This window comes from Schistocerca piceifrons, chromosome 8 (genome assembly GCF_021461385.2).
Source record: "Schistocerca piceifrons isolate TAMUIC-IGC-003096 chromosome 8, iqSchPice1.1, whole genome shotgun sequence".
NCBI classification, from domain to species: Eukaryota; Metazoa; Arthropoda; class Insecta; order Orthoptera; family Acrididae; genus Schistocerca; species Schistocerca piceifrons.
Genome location: NC_060145.1, coordinates 90,472,342 through 90,495,014, shown reverse-complemented (window position 1 = coordinate 90,495,014; position 22,673 = coordinate 90,472,342). Strand labels below are relative to the sequence as shown.

General features: G+C 41.2%; 1 protein-coding gene across 1 annotated transcript in view; it reads left to right on the top strand.

Moving 5' to 3' along the window:
* The first annotated feature begins 257 nt into the window (after window positions 1–257).
* The window catches only part of LOC124712000 (serine protease inhibitor 3-like), a 52,736-nt gene continuing 30,320 nt past the window's right edge, over window positions 258–22,673 (top strand). Inside the window, exon 1 of the mRNA XM_047242286.1 lies at window positions 258–410. Coding sequence (XP_047098242.1) covers window positions 284–410 — 127 coding nt within the window. The 5' untranslated portion in view covers window positions 258–283. The remainder of the gene's footprint in view (window positions 411–22,673) is intronic.

Genomic DNA, 22,673 nt, shown 5'->3' with positions numbered 1-22,673 from the left:
AACAGACAGAATCGCATTGAAGATACCGCAGACACGAACAACAGTTGCGTCCCTGAGTCTGGACAGTTAATGACGACCTCTGCTCCTCGTCGTTCTCTCTTTTTTCTCCCTTTGCCAAAGACGAGGACGAACTATCGGCGAGAAGTCTGCGGGTAGAGACAGGCAGACGTTCGTGGGCGGCCGCAGCCGATGACACGAGGTCATATGACGAGGCGATGGCTCACGCACTGATACCGCTGCAGGCCGCTACTGGAGCGCGCCGTAGGGCAATGTATATATATATATGAGGCGAGGGACTCGGAGAGTTGATGACGCACCTCCGTCCCACTCGGCGGGGGGGACGCTGTCTGCGATGAGGCCGCTGCCGGCGCTGCTTCTCGCCCTCGCCGCTCTCGTCTGCACAGCAGCAGGTGAGCACTCGCACTGGCTCCTCCAGCACTACAGCCGTCGTTTCAGAAACTACTCGCACACTTCCGATTATATTCGTGTAGGCTAGCATACCAGTGGTACGTGTTGCGAAAGCTGAGTACATCTACATCTACATGATTACTCTGCAATTCACATTTAAGTGCTTGGCAGAGGGTTCATCGAACCACATCATACTATCTCTCTACCATTCCACTCCCGAACAGCGCGCGGGAAAAACGAACACCTAAGCCTTTCTGTTCGAGTACTGATTTCTCTTATTTTATTTTGATGAGCATTCCTACCTATGTAGGTTGGGCTCAACAAAATATTTTCGTATTCGGAAGAGAATGTTGCTGACTGAAATTTCGTAAATAGATCTCGCCGCGACGAAAAACGTCTTTGCTTTAATGACTTCCATCCCAACTCGCGTATCGTATCTGCCACACTCTCTCCCCTATTACGCGACAATACAAAACGAGCTGCCCTTTTTTGCACCCTCTCGATGTCCTCCGTCAGTCCCACCTGGTAAGGATCCCACACCGCGCAGCAGTATTCTAACAGAGGACGAACGAGTGTAGTGTAAGCTGTCTCTTTAATGGACTTGTTGCATCTTCTAAGTGTCCTGCCAATGTAACGCAACCTTTGGCTCGCCTTCCCCACAATATTATCTATGTGGTCTTTCTAACTGAAGTACTTAGTTGAATTGATAGCCTTCAGAATTGTACTATTTATCGAGTAATCGAATTCCAACGGATTTCTTTTGCAACTCATGTGGATCACCTCACACTTTTCGTTATTTAGCGTCAACTGCCACCTGCCACACCATGCAGCAATCTTTTCTAAATCGCTTTGTAACTGATACTAGTCTTCGGATGACCTTACTAGACGGTAAATTACAGCATCATCTCCGAACAACCTAAGAGGACTACTCAGATTGTCACCCAGGTCATTTATATAGATCAGGAACAGCAGAGGTCCCAGGACGCTTCCCTGGGGAACACCTGATATCACTTCAGTTTTACTCGATGATTTGCCGTCTATTACTACGAACTGCGACCTTCCTGGCAGGAAATCACGAATCCAGTCGCACGACTGAGACGATACCCCACAGGCCCGCAGCTTGATTAGAAGTCGTTTGTGAGGAACGGAAAACTAGAAATACGGAATCAACTTGAGATCCCCTGTCGATAGCGGCCATTACTTCGTGCGAATAAAGAGCTAGCTGCGTTGCACGAGAACGATGTTTTCTGAAACCATGCTGATTACGTATCAATAGATCGTTCCCTTCGAGGTGATTCATAATGTTTAAATACAGTATATGCTTCAAAACGCTACTGCAAGCCGACGTCAATGATATAGGTCTGTAGTTCGATGGATTACTCCTACTACCCTTCTTAAACACTGGTACGACCTGCGCAATTTTCCAATCTGTAGGTACAGATCTATCGGTGAGCGAGCGGTTGTATATGATTGCTAAGTAGGGAGCTATTGTATCAGCGTAATCTGAATGGAGTACAATGTGAATGAGCCGCATCGTAACTGCGTTAGCACTTTCTCTGTTAAACTGGTAGCGTCCAGTCGCTTTAGTAATGACTCCACATTTCCTGAGCATGTACTGAGTGAAGGTCACTACTACCAGCCAGAGTGCCGTGTCCTTCACTAAGCAAAACAAAAAATGCAAAAAACTCAACCTGCTGGGAGCCCTGAAAATTAACAAACATCTAGCTTACAGTCCAGATCTAATCTTAAATGACCTGACACAGCTTAACACTTCTCCTCTCCTAAACTTTACATAATCCCCTCTGTTTTTCATTACTTCCCAATCTGTCTGTTCCTACATATTGCACAATTTTCCTGTATTCATTGTGTTCTTTAACCTTATTAAAATGGTCTGTGTAATCCGTATATACTTTAGTAACATCTGTTAAGTCTTTCTTTTAATTTTTACTTCTATTACTTTCCATGTTTAATACCTCTTGTAGTTGTCACTCAAGTACTGTTTTTATTTTACTTGTATTATTTATTTAATGCAGAGTGTTAAACAGGTACAGGTTTGAGTATAGTGTTAATGTTTTTCCTGTTTGCTCCTTTTATATTTGGATATTGTTTTGAACTTTTTAGTTTTCTAAATGCGGTACCACCAAACTCACAAAGATGGCATTTGCTGTATGTTCCCTCACACTTCTCCATTTTCCTGTACTTATTCACTTCTGTTAATCTTACTGATATTGTTTAAAATGCTCATATATTCTGAGGCTACACTGATAATTCTTTCTTCTTTCAATTGGTTTGTGTATCGCTCTCCATGATTTATACCATCTGAAGTACCCTTATCAAGTACTAATTTTATTTTATTGCTTTTGTTTATTAATATAAACTGTTATGTAGGATTAATCATAGCTAACACTTGGTTCAAGAATCATAAAAGAAGGTTGTATACGTGGAAGAACCCTGGAGATACTAAAAGGTATCAGATAGATTATATAATGATAAGACAGAGATTTAGGAACCAGGTATTAAATTGTAAGACATTTCCAGGGGCAGATGTGGATTCTGACCACAATCTATTGGTTATGAACTGTAGATTAAAACTGAAGAAACTGCAAAAAGATGGGAATTTAAGGAGATGGGACCTGGATAAACTGAAAGAACCAGAGGTTGTACAGAGTTTCAGGGAGACCATAAGGGAACAATTGACAGGAATGGGGGAAAGAAGTACAGTAGAAGAAGAATGGCTAGCTTTGAGGGATAAAGTAGTGAAGGCAGCAGAGGATCAAGTAGGTAAAAAGACGAGGGCTAGTAGAACTCCTTGGGTAATAGAAGAAATACTGAATTTAATTGATGAAAGAAGAAAATATAAGAATGCAGTGAATGATGCAAGCAAAAAGGAATCCAAACGTCTCAAAAATGAGATTGACAGGAAGTGCAAAATGGCTAGAGGACAAATGTAAGGATGTAGAGGTTTATCTCACTAGGGGTTAGATAGATACTGCCTACAGGAAATTTAAAGAGACCTTTGGAGAAAGGAGAACCATTTGTATGAATATCAAGAGCTCAGATGGAAACCCAGTTCTAAGCAAAGAAGGGAAAGCAGAAAGGTGGATGGAGTATATAGAGGGTCTATACAAGTGCGACGTACTTGAGGACAATATTATGGAAATGGAAGAGGATGTAGATGAAGATGAAATGGGAGATACGATACTGCGTGAAGAGTTTGACAGAGCACTGAAAGACCTGAGTCGAAACAAGGCCCCGGGAGTAGACAACATTCCACTGGAACTACTGACGGCCTTGGGTGAGCCAGTCCTGACAAAACTCTACCATCTGGTGAGCAAGATGTATGAGACAAGCGAAATAATTACCGAACTATCAGTTTAATAAGCCACGGCTGCAAAATACTAACACGAATTCTTTACAGACGAATGGAAAAACTGGTAGAAGCCGACCTCGGGGAAGATCAGTTTGAATTCCGTAGAAATGTTGGAACACGTACGGCAATACTGACCCTACGACTTATCTTAGAAGAAAGATTAAGTAAAGGCAAACCTACGTTTCTAGCATTTGTAGACTTAGAGAAAGTTTTTGACAATGTCGACTGGAATACTCTCTTTCAAATTCCAAAGGTGGTAAGGGTAAAATACAGGGAGCGAAAGGCTATTTACAATTTGTACAGAAACCAGATGGCAGTTATAAGAGTCGAGGGGCATGAAAGGGAAGCAGTAGTTGGGAAGGGAGTGAGACAGGGTTGCAGCCACTCCCCAATGTTATTCAATCTGTATATTGAGCAAGCAGTAAAGGAAACAAAAGAAAAATTCGGAGTAGGTATTAAAATCCATGGAGAAGAAATAAAAACTTTGAGATTCGCCGATGACATTGTAATTCTGTCAGAGACAGCAAAGAACTTGGAAGAGCAGTTGAACGGAATGGACAGTGTCTTGAAAGGAGGATATAAGATGAACATCAACAAAAGCAAAACGAGGATAATGGAATGCAGTCGAATTAAGTCGGGTGATGCTGAGGGAATTACATTGGGTACCGAGTCAATTAAAGTAGTAAATGAGTTTTGCTATTTGGGGAGCAAAATAACTGATGATGGTCGAAGTAGGGAGGATATAAAATGTAGACTGGCAATGGCATGGACAGCGTTTCTGAAGAAGAGAAATTTGTTAACATCGAGTATAGATTTAAGTGTCAGGAAGTCTTTTCTGAAAGTATTTGTATGGAGCGTAGCCGTGTATGGAAGTGAAACATGGACGATAACTAGTCTGGACAAGAAGAGAATAGAAGCTTTCGAAATGTGGTGCTACAGAAGAATGTTGAAGATTAGATGGGTAGATCATATAACTAATGAGGAGGTATTGAATAGGACTGGGGAGAAGAGAAGTTTGCGGCACAACTTGACTAGAAGACGGGATTCGTTGGTATGACATGTTATGAGGCATCAAGGTATCGCCAATTTAGTACTGGAGGGCAGCGTGGAGGGTAAAAATCGTAGAGGGAGACCAAGAGATGAATACACTAAGCAGATTCAGAAGGATGTAGTTTGCAGTATGTACTGGGAGATGAAGAAACTTGCACAGGATAGGGTAGCATGGAGAGCTGCATCAAACCAGTCTCAGCACTGAAGACCACAAAACAACAACAATGTAGGCTTACTGTTCCAGTTTTGTGTTAAAGGCCGGCCGCGGTGGTCTCGCGGTTAAGGCGCTTAGTCCGGAACCGCGCGACTGATACGGTCGCAGGTTCGAATCCTGCCTCGGGCATGGATGTGTGTGATGTCCTTAGGTTAGTTAGGTTTAAGCAGTTCTAAGTTCTAGGGGACTGATGACGACAGATGTTAAGTCCCATAGTGCTCAGAGCCATTTGAACCATTTGTGTTAAAGTTTTCGTGTTTGCTCCATTTATGTTGTTTTACTGTTCAATTGTTTACTTTTTACAGTTCATTACCACCACACTGTCAACGATATTATTTACTGTACGTTTCTGGTTCAATGTAGATGTGTAACTTATTTTCGAATATCATTTACAAAATGAGATTTTCACTCTGCAGCGGCAGATTAAAACTGTGTGCCGGACCGAGACCCGAACTCGGGACCTTTGCCTTCCGGGGGGCACGTGCTCTACAATCTGAGCTACGCAAACACGACTCACACTCCATTCTCACAGGTTTACTTTTGCCAGTATCTCGTCTCCTACCATCCAAACTTTACAGAAGGTTCGCAAGAGAGCTTCTGCAAAGTTTGGAAGGTAAGAGACGAGATACGGGCAGAAGTAAACCTTTGAGAACGGGGCGTGAGTCCTGCTTGGATAGCCCAGATTGTAGAGCACTTGCACGCGAAAGGCAAAAGTCCCGACTTCGAGTCTCGGGCAGGTACACAGTTTTAATCTGCCAGAAAGTATCATTTACAAACATTGTAACTTCTTTGGGGACAATAGTAAATGCCTCAAGATGGCCTTGAAATCCGAAGACTAGCGCTTTTCGTTTACCGTTTGAATAACATTTGCTCTAGTCGTCATCGATCTCGTCGTTGTTATGGTCTTCAGTCCAAAAACTGGCTTGACGGACGTCGGAACGCCCTATCTCGCAAATGTTAAATTAGCTACATTTATGTACTTTTTTTTCTCTGAAATTGTTATATCTAGAATTTGAAATTTTGACAACTGTTCTCAACACGTATTATAGCTCACTGAACTACAATCGATGCTCCTTTAAATATATAATACTTTTCAATTTTTTACCCTTTAGGCATTGTTAATTTGGGTGAATTTCATATAAATCTCCCTTATTCAGAGAAAAAGCCAGTCGTTGTCATGATTCTAGTCCAGTGGCACCTTTTAACTATTTTATAGCACTTCCGAAAATTTGAATGTCGTTGGTTTTGTAATTTGTGAGATAAAGGTACATATTTCAAAAGTTTGAAAATGAGGTTAACATTATGTGTTGTGAAGATTCACAAACAACTTTCATTTCAATATCAGAATTGTCCAGGGCAGTTATCAGCGTCATCTTACGGTTCTTCTTCTTCTTCGTCTAGAAGCTCTCTTCTCCTATCTGCCCTTGATTTCTTTATATTATATTCAGCTCCATACTGATCCGTCCGCTGCTCGTTGTCTCGCGGTCGCGTTCTCGCTTCCCCAGCGCGGGATCGATTCCTGGCGGGATCAGGAATGACTGGGTGTTTGTGTTATCCTCATTATTTCATCATCATTCATGAAAGTGGCGAGTTTGGACTGAGCAAAGGTTGGGAATTTGTACGGGCGCTGGTAACCGCGCAGTTGAGCGCCCCAGAAACCAAACATCATCATCCATACTGATCCTTGCTTACTCGCACTTTGGCCAGAAGTTGGTGTTAACATCATGTACAATGTCAAGCCTTTCCACGACCTTTAATCTACCTAGACGAAATAACAGCATCAGTGAACCCCCCCCCCCCCCCGCCCCCCCCCGTTTTAAATTCTTAGGCACACGAGTTCACAAATTATGAGGTTTTTGCACATCTTCTAGAATGATGAGGATGTCCCAAGCCTCTACACATTAGCTGGATTGCTTCCATAGCAGCCACTGGGATAGAATTTTTATGGTGACAAGGAACACGCATGCGCTGTTGTCAAGAAGTCGTGTCTATAGTGCGAGAGCGATAAGATATCTCAGCAGAATCACTTACACGGAAGGTGTCCGTAAATCAGTTCCCACAGAACTTACGCTTTTTAAATAAATATACACTTCAAGACGTCGTAGAAAGTAAGTTGCTCAGGCAATGAAAGTAGTAAGAAGACACGTAACAAACTCCGAACGAGGTGCAAAAAGAAGCTCTAGACTTAAAACATTAATTCACAGATCAAAAACTGTACAGCAAACACAGCTAGTTTCTATGACAATGGCACCAAACGAAATGTCAAAGTTTCTACAACAGAAGAGTGAAATGCATTTGTATCTCCCGAAGTAAGAGTACTTTCAGGTGTGCCGCAGGGGAGTGTCGTAGGACCGTTGCTATTCACAATATATATAAATGACCTTGTGGATAACATCAGAAGTTCACTGAGGCTTTTTGCGGATGATGCTGTAGTATATCGAGAGGTTGTAACAATGGAAAATTGTAGGAGGATCTGCAACGAACTGAAGCATGGTGCAGAGAATGGCAATTGAATCTCAATGTAGACAAGTGTAATGTGCTGCGAATACATAGAAAGAAAGATCCTTTACCATTTAGCTACAATATAGCAGGTCAGCAACTGGAAACAGTTAATTCCATAAATTATCTGGGAGCAGGCATTAGGAGTGATTTAAAATGGAATGATCATATAAAGTTGATCGTTGGTAAAGCAGATGCCAGACTGAGATTCATTGGAAGAATCCTAAGGAAATGCAATCCGAAAACAAAGGAAGTCGATTACAGTACACTTGTTCGCCCACTGCTTGAATATCGCTCACCAGTGTGGGATCCGTACCAGATACGGTTGACAGAAGAGATAGAGAAGATCCAACGGAGAGCAGCGCGCTTCGTTACAGGATCATTTAGAAATCGCGAAAACGTTACGGCGATGATTGATAAACTCCAGTGGAATACTCTGCAGGAGAGACTCTCACTAGCTCGGTACGGGCTTTTGTTGAACTTTCGAGAACATACATTCACCGAGGAGCCAAGCAGTATATTGCTCCCTCCTACGTATATCTCACGAAGAGACCATGAGGATAAAATCAGAGAGATTAGAGCCCACACAGAAGCATACCGACAATCTTTCATTCCATAAACAATACGAACAATAGAAGGGAGAACCGATAGAGGTACTCAAGGTACCCTCCGCCACACCCCGTTAGGTGGCTTGCGCAGTATGGATGTAGATGTAGATGCATACCTTTTATACCTAATGTTTTCGGAAATGTGAATGTTTGAGCGCGTACACAACACAAGTTGGGTAACTTTCCTGGGCGCACATACCATTTTGGAAAAGGAAATAAAAATATTTCTAATTACAGTTTATTAAGAAAGTCTGCACCATTTTAAGCAGAAAATTCCAAATTATTTTATAGACTTAAAAACTGAAAATGTAACTTTTTGCCGCTTTTCGGTATTCCAGCCCCCCTTGAAGCAGCGCTCCACGTTGGACTGTCCTCTGCAAGCCGCCTCATGTCCCAATAACTTCTGCAACCTACATCCATTTGGACACGCTTACTGTATTTATTCCTTCGTTTTCTTCTACGATTTTTATCTCCTAAATTCTTTAATGCCTCAGGATGTGCACTATCAACTTTTCCCTTTCTTTTAATCAACTTGTATCATCTCTTTTCTCCAATCCGACTGAGCACTTTCTCATTAGTTACTCTATCTACCCATATAATCTTCAGCATTCTTCTGCAGGACCGCATTTCAAAACCTCTTATTCTCCTCTTTTCTTAACTGCTTACGGTCCACATTTCACTTCCGTAAATTTATATTAGATGGTCATAAATTCCTCTTTAGCGGAAATACCTGTGTTGCAATTACTACTCTGCGATTTATAGACTGTCTGTCTGGTTTGTCATCATTTACTACGTTGCCGAAATAGCAAATACCATTTACTAATTTTAGAATCTCATTTCCTAGTCTAATTCCCTTAACGTAGCCCGATTTAACTCGACTACATTCCATTACATTGTATTAATTTGTTGATGTTCGTCTCATAACCTCTTTTCAAGACACCATCCATTCCGATCTACTCCTCTTCCAGGTTCGTGCTGTCTCTTACACAGTTCTGCTGGCATCGTCAAAACTCGAAGTTTTTATTTCTTCTCCCTGTATTTTATTCCCCCTCCTAAACTTCTAACTGATTGCGTTTGCTACTTCCATAATGTGTAGATTGAATAACATCCTGTCTCGCTCTGTTCTCAATCACTGGTTCTCTGTCATGTCCTTCGATTCATATGACTAGTCTGGTTTCTGAAAGTTGCAGATAATCCTTATCTACCCCTATCTTACTCCTGCTGCCTCCATACTTTCAAAGAGTGTATCCCAGTCAAAATTGACAAAAGCCTTTTCCAAAGCTGCAAATTCTATAAAAGTTGGTTTTCCTATCTTTAACTTATCTTCTTTGGTAATTCGTAGAGTCACTATTTCCTCGTGTATTCCCATTTATACCATTTTTTCTCCATTATTCTGTAAATACCTCTTGTCAGTGTTTTGCAGCCATGGCATATTCTGATATTGTGATGTTTTGGTAATGTTCACACCTGTCAGCACTGCCTTCTGTCGAGATGGAATTATTAGATTCTTCTTGACGCCTGATCAACAATTTTACTGCTGGAGTCCTATCAGCAATGTTACTGCCTTGTAAGAGGGAGTCAGTGTTCAATTCATGGAAATACGAGTATTTACCGGTCGCTTAGTAGTAATATAAGAACTTTTGTTAAACTTTTAGAAAATGCTCTGACAGCATCCAAGTACGTATTTTGTTGCATTTACAGTTTCGATATACAAGATCATCATAAGGCAACAAAGCATCACTTCGTCATAATTTTTTATAATCCAGTATGAAACGAATAATGACAAATTTTCCTAAAACTCAAAATATTTTACGCTCAGAGCTGCTTCAAATTTATTATCTTGATGTGTCAGATACGTAAAAACTTACAGGTTGAACGTATGTCGTGGATATGACCAAGCAGCTAAATTTGAAAAGCCAACACGTACTCAAACACTTCTCTATTATCATCAAATGCCAGGGGCTGTTGAAGGGCAAGATGTACAGTGTATGTCACCTCTGTCGTTATTTGGAATGTCCCGCATGCAAAACTGTCAGTACCAGAATTCGCAGGATTACATTTTCACATATAAATTCCCATCCCAAATAAAAATAAAAATAGAACAATACTTGTTACACAGTTAAGACCGATAATCATCAAAATCGTGATGGATTATATATTTACGTGCTAAGGAGATTTTAATGGTTTGACAGTGATCCTGTAGCTCGAAACTGACATCCTAACAAAAAAAATTCGACACTAGTTTCACAAGATACATTCCAAAAATGAATAAAACCATTTGCAAACTCATGACTTTTAAAAAGATTTTATTTGCAAAACCCGACTAAAATGAACACATTATCTAGATATGTCTAGCTGTTTCTGTCCTTATGGTTTTGTTTCGACCGTGGTAGCTCCATTCGGCATGGATTTTGTTTTAGTTTATTTTGTTATCATTGATCCATTTAATCGATACTGCGAATGGGAAGTGTACTCAATAGTTCAGTCTCAGAAATACAACTCATGCCACAATTCAACAATTTAGACCAATGATTCTTAAGCTTTCTTAATGGTGGACCACATTTAACCATAAAAACGAAATGCCTAGCCCATCAAAATGTAAACGTTTCTAAATTTTCGGCACAACATACAGTTTACAGATGCAATTCACTGTTTAACTGTTCATGATAGCGTTACGTATTATGGATTGATATGTGTACTTGAGGAAGGCATGTTAGCAATTAGTAGGACAGAAAATAAAGCAGATGGCTCTGGAAGTGTAATACGTGACTAGAAGCGTAATGAAAATGATATGGTGGTAAATGGGACGTATAGGTAGGCGAATCGATAGTGGATGGAGCATGGAAGCTCTGTTGGATTCCAAGAGAGGCAGACAAAAGAACCAGCTGAAAGAGAGCAGATAAAACACGCAGCAGTCTTATGAATGCGTACAGGTGATGAAGCTTTGCATGAGTACAGCATTAGATGTCGGGTGGCTGCTGCTGCTGATGGTGAGAATGACGATGATGATATGATGATGATGATTATGATGGTGATGATGATGAAGTAAGCCGCAAATAATACAATATCTTCTTCGTCTCAGCGATCACAGGCCCTGTAGACCACGCGCTGCATCAACAATCTGCTTCCATCGCCTTCTATCTCTCGCAGCCTCTCTCCACCCTGTGCAAATTCCTAATGCTGCGATGTCCTCCTCTATGTCATCTTTCCAACTTGTACGGAGTCGGCCCAATGGTCTTGTTGCCTGAAGAGTTCCTTCAAATGCTTTCTTGCTTCAAAAAAATGGTTCAAATGGCTCTGAGCACTATGCGACTTAACTTCTGAGGTCAACAGTACCCTAGTACTCAGAACTAATTAAACCTAACTAACCTAAGGACATCTCACGCATCCATGCCCGAGGCAGGACTCGAACCTGCGACCGTAGCGGTCGCTCGGTTCCAGACTGTAGTGCCTAGAACCGCACGGGCACTCCGGCCGGCGTCGCTTTCTTGGTGACTGTGTTGTTTTCCATTCTAGCCACATGTCCAGCCCATTGCAGTCTCCTACTTTTTAATTTCTCGATGATAGTGGGTTGCTCCATTAACTGATAAATTTCATTACTCTTTCGAATTCTCCATACACCATTCTCCAACACAGGTCCTCGTATTTTTCTCATTACTTTTCTTTCGAAAACATTCAGTTTTTCTCTTTCATTCTTTGTACCTGTCCACCCTTCTGAAACGTACAGTACTATGGGGCAGATAATAGTGTTGTATATCTTCATCTTTGTGGTGACTGACGAAGCATTACTTTTTAGTGGATTGCCTAGTGAGAACAGACATCTTGAACCTGAGGCTATTCTTTCATTTATATCCATTGTTATGATATTTTTACTGTTGGAACGTGATCCAAGGTATTTAAACTGGAGAACTTTTCTGAATTTAGAATGCTGGTCAATTTCAAAGGAAGTATTTGGGTTTATGACTCGACCTATTTCCATATATTCGGTTTTCTCTTGGTTAATCAAAAGTCCCATTTTGCTGGCATTGTGCCTGAGAGATCTGTACATGTCTTTCAGTTCTTCTTCAGTTTAACTCAGCAACACCATATCATCTGCATAAACCAGGAGTTTTACTTCACTGTGTTCGAATCGGAGACCATTGTATAAATGTAAATCACTCTCCCGAACCATTTCTCTAATGCAAAGTTAAAGAGGACACATGAAAGAGCGTCTCCCTGTCCTAAGCCTGTTTTAATTGGAAATGTGGGGGATATGGATCATCTGAACTTCACAATACAATATCTAGTAAGATTAATACAGATTTCGATGGCGAAATAAATTGTGTGAAGGTAAAAGAAGAGTGGAAATGCAAACGTTCTAAGTGGAAAATCTCACATTCATTAGGGGAACCAAAAAGAATGAATCGCCTATTTGAATCTAAGTAATTGAGAAGGTATTCAGATATTATGCTGCTTACCTCTTTACTGAAAAAAATGAGAGGCATTAGAAAATATGTAATTTATTAAGAATTTTGAAAGCGCCGTAATAGCGAAATGACGAGGTCTAAATCTCATACCGGAGAACTGATTCGTTCTAAGTGACAATCAGAACGTTTTAGTTTCACGTACCATTAATACTGAGGCACTACGTTTTATTTGTGGTATAACAAGAACAGAAATACAGCAGTTATGTTTTAACCAGTAGAACTGTAGTGGACAAAAAACATTTTCCCCATCTTTTAAATTTCTACACGAGGACAAAAAATTAAATTCAAGAAAAAACTTTCAGCACTGACTTCTGATTCTTACACAAATCCATTCCTGGGATCAGATGTTGCAAAGTTTCCTGTAAAATTCCCTGAGATACTGCGGAAGAAATGGCAATATCATTAACTGGACTTTCTATTCTGCAGCTGAGGAACATGACTGCTCTTTCAGACGAAGTACGGCATGGCCTTCGAGTATATCAGCCTGTTTTGAAGACGTTGGTGTTTATGCTTTCTTTTGTTTCAGAGTAAACATTTTTAATTGCTGTTTGAGATGGATGAGTATGAGACACTTGGATCATACTGCGCTTAGAGATATTAGGCCCTACCATCGATAACAATGTTCCAGCAACATCTTTAAAACCAAAGAAGCCGTTTGTATGCATTTGGATTATGTGGAATGGCTTCATAGTTTCAGCTCACTCAACAGTCTTGTAAATCTTTCGAAACAAAGTCCTTACTTACCTTTCTTCTACCATGCGCCATCTAGAAACGAATGTTTTAAACATTTTCTCCGGTAATTGGCACTCTGAATAAGTCTAAGGACACGCAACAGAGTAAGGAGAACATAACAGCACTGAAAACACACTGTGTTATAAAACGACACTTACGTTTGACATTTCCGCTCTTTATAGACTCTTGCCTCATGAGCCATAGTGGTGAAACATTTGAGCGATAACTTGGGACAGATTGTTGTCTAAATTTCCTGGTTATGTTAAAGTATTAAGTGGACGTAGTCCACTCCTGCTAGCTGAGTGGTGAGCGCGAGGGAATGTCATACCTAACGGCCCGGGTTCGATTCCCACCTGGGTCGGAAATTTTCTCCGCTCGGGGACTGGGTGTTGTGTTGTCCTTATCATCATCATTTCATCCCCATCGACACGCAAGTCGCCGAAGTGGCGTCAACTCGAAAGACTTGCACCAGGCGAGCGGTCTACCCGACGGGGGCCCTAGCCACACGGCATTTATTTAGGTTGACGTTTTACTTTTCAGATATAGACTAGAAAGGAAGGAAGGAGGATTAGGGTTTTCGACCGTCCACATCGAGGTCATTAAATATGGAGCACAAGCTCGGACTGTTTTAAGGATGGGAAAGGACATCGGCCGCGCCATTTCAAAGGAAACATCCCGGTATTTTCCTGGAGCGATTTAGAGAATCACAGAAAAGCCAAATCAGGATTGCCGGTAACGAGTTTGAACCGTCGTCTTACTGAACGTGAGTCCAGTGTTTTAACCACCTCGCTCGGTGTAGACGATGAGATTCAAGTGATTAGGAAGAGCTGCAGGGACAGGGAACAGTATGAAATTGTTATAAATGTCTTATCCGGAAATTTCCTACCACTACTATTTAGAGAGTAGGCCCTTGAAGGTAACATCGTAAGTCTCGTGCTCACAAACGAGCCTGAACGTTTTAATTCAGTGAACGATGAAAAGGGAATCAGTGATAGTTAGGCTTTTATAGCATCATTTCATACGGCTGCAAATAGAAATGCCAAGAACTGAAGGAAGATATTTCCGCTTAGGAAGTGCGACAAGAAACAGGACCGCGCGAAGTATCCGCGTGGTCTGGGTCGGCTTGCTACGGTTCGCGCGGCTCCCACCGTCAGAGGTTCGAGTCCTCCCTTGGGCATGGTTGTGTGTGTGTGTGTTGCCCTTTGCGTAAGTTAGATTAAGTACTGTGTAAGCCTAGGGACCAGTTTGGTCCCATAGGAACTTACCACAAAAGTTCTAAGAAACAGGTGGTTTCAGATTACCTGAGCGGTCAGAATGAAACATTCATCTCTGAGAATAGCGATCAAAGACTGAAACGCCATATTTTTATTCATCTCTGAGACTGAAAATGTTGACTATAAATGTGCAAAGTTCAAGAGTATTGTACAACGCTTCTTAGTTATGTTCCGACTGAAGTTGCGAGGGATGGGAAGACCGCAGTGGCCGAGCAGTTCTAGGCGCTTCAGTCCGGAACCGCGCGACTACTACGGTAGCAGGTTCGAATCCTGCCTCGGGCATGGATGTGTGTGATGTCCTTAGGTTAGTTAGGTTTAAGTAGTTCTCAGTTCTAGGGGACTGATGACCTCAGATGTTAAGTCCCATAGTACTCAGAGCCATTACAACCTCCTTTTTTAATTTTTTTTTATTTTTGGAGACCCGCACCTGTTCGGCAGCAGTGTTAGAAAAAGAAGAGAGCTTCACTAGTGATTAAAATGTAGGCAAAGCCTCTTAGACAAACAAAACTAATGAAGCGAAAATTAGCTTCAGGAGAGCCAAATGAGAATCGTTCAACGAATTCGAAAGAAAAATTCAGTCTATCGATCCAACAAAAAATCAGTAAACGGATCAAAGTCCATATGATTCGCGAGCTTACTCGTATCGAAACCAAGGATGACAGGGTGAAGGCCGAAATGCTAAATTCCTTTTTCCAAAATTGTCATACTGAGTAATAACGCACTGCGATTCCTCTTTTAAATAGTCGCACCAACGTCAGAATGACAGATACAGAAATAAGGGACCTTCGAGACATTAACGAAAATCTCTGAACAGAGAAAAGACTACTGGACTGATGGGGTGCCAGGTCGGCTCCATATTAATTATCCGAAAGAACTAGTTCCTCTTCTAGGAGCTATGTAACTTACGTCGCTGGAGGCCGGAGTGATCGGAAAAATGCACAAGTCATTCCCATTTTCGATAAGTGTCGTCGAAGAAACTTGCAAAACCATAGGCCTATATCGCTGACGTTGTAGATCTTGGGAACCCACTTTATTTCGCATACTACTTGGTTACTGGAGCTCAAAATCTCCTTTGCAGGGATCACCACAGGTTCCGAAAACAACGATCGTGTGGAACACGCGTCGTTCTCTTCGTCCACGAGACGCAGGCCACTGCCATGTTCCTCGACTTCCAGAAGGCGTTCCATGCAGTTCCGCACTGAAACTGCCTGAAAGATTACAACTGTGTACCGGATCGGGACTCGAACCCAGCGACTTGGACTTCAGGGGCAAGTGCTCTGCCCATTGAGCTAACCGAACATGCCTCAGGACACGTCCTCGCAGGTTTACTCCCCTAGTAATTCATCTCCTGCCTTCCAGACTTCACCGAAGTTCTGCGAAACTTGTGGGACTAGCATTCCTGAAGGAAAGGACGTTCCTGAGACATGGCTTAGCCACAGCCTGAGCGACTGTTTCCAGAATGAATTTGCACACTGCAGTGGAGTGCGTGCTGCTGTAAAACTTGTGGCTAAATTAAAACTGCGCCCTAGAGCAGGACTCGAAATCGGGAGATTTGACTTTCTCGGGCAAATGCTCTACCAGGTGAGCCATCAGTGACCTGTTGAAACGTCCCCTTAGAAAAATTATGAATTACTGCGCTGGTAAACTTCTACGTTATATGATACAAAGACAGCTGAGTAAAACTGAACGCACTCAGACATTTCTCTCTTTACATATTCTGATCATCACTAAACTGACACACAATATTTTTCGCGCAGCGCAGTCTAACTTTCAATAATACCTACAAAAGAATGGCCCTGACCAACAATAACCTATACCTTTCATGAATCACTTACCTCACAAAAATATTCGTTACTCGAACTACTACAATACAGCGAACGCCAATACTGCCAGCTAAATAAAAGATTCTAACTACTGAAGGCACTAACTGCTGATAGGCGTAGTTAGCAAATGACAGATTTTGATAGAGAAGAAATATGTATTTACCTTAATAGCGTTCAAAAGTCATTATATATATAATATTGTGACATCCAATTAAACAAATTTCCTTTTTCTGACGGACACACGTCTAGATCGTCCGCTCAAAACTCTGGCTTCTCTATCTCCATATCCACCACTGCTGGCGGCTCACCTCCAACTGCGCAACGCTACGCGCTGTTCCCATCCAACTGCCCAACACTACAGTAGCGAATATTCCAACAATGCCAACCAGCCACAGACTGCACACTAGAGATGGGCAGACTGAAACACGTAACTGTTTCGAAACAAATGAAACAGTACAATGTAATGTTTCGATACGCTGTTTCGAAACAGTGAAACAGTTTGTGTTTTGTAATCTAATAAATCTAGACATTTTATCATCTTGAATGTCTACTGTATAGGTATGTCCATATAAACACAAATGAGGTGCGAGAGCGCTAATCATATCGCAGAAAGTATGAAACCTCTCTTAGGCGTCTTGGCAGTTTCGTATTTCATGCAGCAAATGCGCTGCTTTCATGTCGTGTGACTTTCATACTTTTCAATTGGCTGAGGATAGCCATAGCTGAAGACAGAAGAACCACCACGAACGGAACTGGAGGTGGGAACGAACTGCAGAAACAACGGATATGGTACTGGGATTCCCACATTCCGCTAGTATGGGAAAATACCCATCCTGCTAATTCCCATGCACACAAAGGGAATCATTGTGGATAATAGGCACAGTGACTATAGACTCACAAATAATGCCAAATAATTCGAATAAATAACAAAATATAACAGAAAAAATTTTGTCTTTCAAGGTGTTTTGAACCGTTACTGTAAATTCATCATGCTTCCCAGCCCTTCCCGTTCACCATTACACTATCAGTGATATGTCAAACAGATTGCTTGCAATTACACCTACATTAAATTTATGTATATGTATAATAACTGTCACTCTACGCCTTTTTTTATTCAAAATATTCTAGGTTTACTTGCGTTTCTTAACATGATTACTGTACTTGAACAGAGAAACGTATGTTATAAAAAAAGTGTAATTTAACTGAATGATTTTCATATATTTATTATTTTGAATGTGAATAGTATGCGTTGTTTTATTGTTTGGTTAATGTATACAAAGCAAATGTTGCGCCATTTCGGAATAGGACAGTCATCTAGAAACGAAGCTTTATTTTCGGATATCTTAAGCTTCATGCTATTGCTTGTCAAAACGATTTCGACACTCTTGAAAGTGTTTCACGAAGTGGTATGTTGTGTTTCAGTACCTGTGCCGAGCCCGAATCTCGTCCGACACAGAGCGGAATGAAACATCACTGTTTCGATACAATCAGTCCGTTCCAAGCACAGGTGGACTGAAACAGTCTTATTTTGAAACAACGATACAGTTTCTGTGTCTGGCTCGAGATCGATTCTGGTCCGGATATCCGAGACAGGGGCGGAATGAAACACCACTGTTTCGAAACAGTGAACCACAGCCGTTCCGAAACACTGAAACAGTTCCACGTATCGATACGCTGTATCGAAACATAGAAACAGTGGCCAAGTCTACTGCACACAGCACAGTCGGTGATTTTCATACAGAGCGCTACGTGGCGTTACCAACATAAAAACCTAAACAGCCTACTTACACTGTTAATGGACGATAACAAGATTGCTAAACAATTATTGGAAGTATTTACATCAGTAAAATATCTGGAAGTATGCGCACGAAGCGCTTTAAAGTGGAATGACCGCGTAAAAGTAATCGCAGGCTCGGCAAATGCCAGAAAGAGGTTCGTCGCAAGAATCCTCGGGAACTGCAGTCCATCCACGAAGAAGGAAGCTTACAAAATGTAGTTCGACGAATACTTGAATATTACTCGTGAGGCTAGGATCGACCAACAGGAGTGATCGAGAAAACAGAGAAGATCCAAGGACGAGCAGCACGTTTCGTCACAGGTTCGCTTAGTAAACTCGAAAGCGTCACGGAGATGCTAGTGCAACTCATTGGCAGACGGTACATGAGTCGCGCATTACGTTGTAGTTTACTGTCCCATTTCCGGGTGTGTACGTTCCTAGAAGAGGCAACCGATGTATAGCTTCCTCCTACGCATATATCGCAAAAAGACTATGAGATAATTAGAATGATAAGCCCTCATGAGGGGCCGGCCTGTGTGGCCAAGCGGTTCTAGGCACTTTAGTCTGGAACCGCGCGACCGCTACGGTCGCAGGTTCGAATCCTGCCTCGGGAATGGATGTGTGTGATGTCCTTAGGTTAGTTAGGTTTAAGTAGTTCTAAATTCTAGGGGACTGATGATCTGAGAAGTTAGGTCCCATAGTGCTCAGAGCCATTTGAACTATTTTTTGAACCCTCATGCGGAATGTCATCAACAATTATTCTTCACGGAATCATTCGTGATTGGAATAGGAAAGATGGCTTGCGGTGTGTAGATGTAGATCTAGACGAAGCGTATAGGAGGCTGAGACGGGACAGTAAGGCCAACTTCCATACTAGTCTGTGTTTTATGGGGGAAGAAACCAAAAAGAGAGGCTAATTTATCATCTATATAACTACATTATAAAAATATATTAATTAACAGGATTACAGCAGGAGACTTATAATCCCGATAACAAATTTTAAATACCTCTGAGAAAGAAAACTGCAAGCAGCTACAGTATATCTGGATGAATCATTTTAATGCTTAACAAGTAGTTCCGGGAGTTGGCCCATCATTAGACAACAGCGACGATTTCTCGAACACAACCATACACTATTATATTGATAAAAATGTGTTCATCCGAAATTGCGACGTCCTTTGATGTGTGTCATGTCAGACTTCAGAGAATTTGACCTCGTTGTCGTAATTCAAACAGAACATCTTGGTCTCACGATATAAATGTGAAATTTTTGTCTAGATCCTCGCTGACGTTTGACGGGGGACCTGGGTTCGAAACACTTTATGTAGAAAGAAGAATTATTATTTCAAAAATGATGTTGCTGGTTACAGCTTTCTTCACGGCTCATATTCTCAAAAACAGCCGCGGTTTTATGGTGTCACCAAGGATAAAATAAACTACAGAACAAATTAGTGAGAACCCTGGATTCTTCATCAAGGTATCAACATTGTAAACAGCAGATTAAATTATTGACAGCTGTAACCTCAGATCATGCCTGGACATTTTATATTCCGTTTCTGTGTTTATTACTGTTGTAAACTAATTCGGAGAACGCTGCTTCACAGAACTATGCAGTGACAAATTGCATCACAACTTATAATGCACAATAATCATCATGTAGAGGAACTCGAAACTACGCAATGTTTTGGTCATTGAACGTACATTTTACATCCACGTCTGTTGGTAATTCTAACGAGCTCTCTTAACATACAGATGTCAATTCTTCACTCACGTCGACAGAAATCCGATCACTAATAGAAACGTTACATGAATAACGATCTGGGTTTTCTTGAAAACTTTTGCGTTTGTAGCGACATTTCTACGCAGACTAGCTATTAACAGGGTCGATGTTGAACATTATTGTGTTCGTGTACACTAGTAAATTATGGAGACTGGTACTTGACAAAAATAGTTCCCTCAGATCTAATTTTATCAGTGCTTCAGTTTTTTCTTTCACTTCCAGCGCTGTTACTTATTCTCCATTTAGATGTCGGTTTTAAAGTGAGGACATGTGCGAGGAATAGAAACAGGATGAGATTATACGCATGAACATTTATATTATAGATGCAGGCTCTTTCGCTATACAGACCACTATTACTTATCTCAAGAAAAAGTAATGAGTTAGCACGTTAGTCTCTGATAGCCAACTGACTTCACATTGAAATAATAATTATTGATGTGTTTTGTTTATGCCCTTACAAAGACGTTCAAATAATTCTGAGTTAAAAATAGAATTTTAATAAATTTTAGGATTCTGACTACTTACTAGTCTTTGTCTTAATATTTCTTTAATTACTTAGCTGTGAAAGGTTTTTTTGTATATAAAGCTGTTGTATTAAGTTGTCGAATTTACTTAGAGATCTTTCGTTCGGCGAGTACAACTCGGAGAGCTGGGGATATTAAGAAAATTTCTGAGATGGCGGCAAAGGCATAGTATGAAAATTTTCCTCCATCGGGTATCAGCATGAAAAAAAAAAATATTACATTTTTTTCTGGGGACTGTGGCAGTGCAACCTCAGCTTCAGAGTACGCCAATCCACTGAGGCAGCTCCTAATTGTGTTAAAGGAAGGAGGCACCTTAAATGTGACAGAGGGGCAAATGTGCGGCTCTGAATAAAGCTTGGCTCAAAAAAGTCCTAGGGCTGAGCTGTACGCATTCTCCTTTACGTCCTGTTGCTGTATTAGCAAATAATGTATAAGAAAGTGGTACTGCAGTCGAATAATTCAGGGTAGACTAGTTACACGAATCATACATTAATGAACATAAACAAACAGGGAAACATTTGTAACAAATATTGGCAACACCAAAGATTTAACTTTTAAGAACAGATGATTTTTCAGTTACTTCTAAACTCTTACCGAATGGTAGTTCTACAAGCAGTCTTACGTGTAAATAAAGTTAATTATTGAAATATTTCAGCAGCCCCTGAATTATCTAATGTGACACGAAGGATGACAGAATCCCCTCTAAGACCCAGCCGCGACGTGTTCTCAATACATTCGCTTCACCCTTATTCTTAGATGCTCTTAACCAAGACCCGATAAGAAACCCGGAGTGTTTCTACACAAATAAAATCGCGCCACTCAGCCTTACTCTTCGATGGCTCAAATCTAGAGTCTCTCTATCTCGATCGACATCCTGTTCTTACTTTTTCTCCGTCCCTCCTGCGCCCAAGAGTACCTCTGCCACCACCAGCTTCCCCCAACATCGTGACACATCAGCCAATGAGAACTCGGGCTGCTCCCCAGCAAACTGTCGACTTTGTACAACATTTTGACTTTTATGCAGATTGACCGTCATTCCTACGCTATTGATTCTATAACTAATACATATTCCAATTGACATGTTTCATCATGAGGTGTCTCCTGACATCATTTTTTTCTCATTTCCAATCACATATGTCATTAGCATCGACGTATTTGTGCTTCTAGCGCACCGTCATACATATTAAATCAACGTTGATCCTAGATTAATAAATCGATTCACGAATAACTACACACGCTTCATTTTGTCAGTGTAAGTGTGGAGAACTGTATAGTTCGACCCCCTTAAACATATAAACTTAATATTATAGAATGTTTAACAGTAATATAATACTGGTTGTTCCTCGCAATGATGACTACTGTGCAATGCTATTACGGGCATGTGGTTTATTGTGATTCCTACAATTATTTATTACTCAGTAAAAGTGAGCATTTGCGGTGGGGCCGGACGGAGTGACCGAGCGGTTCTAGGCGCTACAGTATGGAACAGCGCGACCGCTACGGTCGCAGGTTCGAATCTTGCCTCGGGCATGGATGTGTGTCATGTCCTTAGGTTAGTTAGGTTTACGTAGTTCTAAGTTCTGGGGGACTGACGACCTCAGATGTTAAGTCCCATAGTGCTCAGAGCTATTTGAACCATTTGTGGTGGAATGAAGGGGTTGATTGTAAATATGTTTCTGTTTACAGTTGGTAATTTCTTGTATAATGTATTGCATTCTGTTTGTGAGTTGAGCATAGCTGCTCTAAATGCTGAGCATTGCTTTCTCGCAATACAATTTTACGGTTTCTCAAAATTTCATTCCGATTAAGACACCCTTAGTAGGTGTCGAAACTTAGGTCAATCGTACCAAACAGTTGCCGGCCTTTGTGGTCGAGGCGTTATAGGCGCTTCAGTCCGGAACCTCGCTGCTGCTACGGTCGCAGGTTGGAATCCTGCCTCCGGCATGGATGTGTGTGATTTCCTTAGGTTAGTTAGGTATAAGTAGTTCTAAGTCTAGGGACTGATGACTTAAGATGTTAAGTCCCATAGTACTTAGAGCCATTTGAACCAAACGATTACTGGCAAACGGTTGCTGTATAATTCCTATGTTGTCAAAATTGTACACGGTTGCTGAGAAACAGCCGTGTCTAAAACTGTCTGTTGATTGA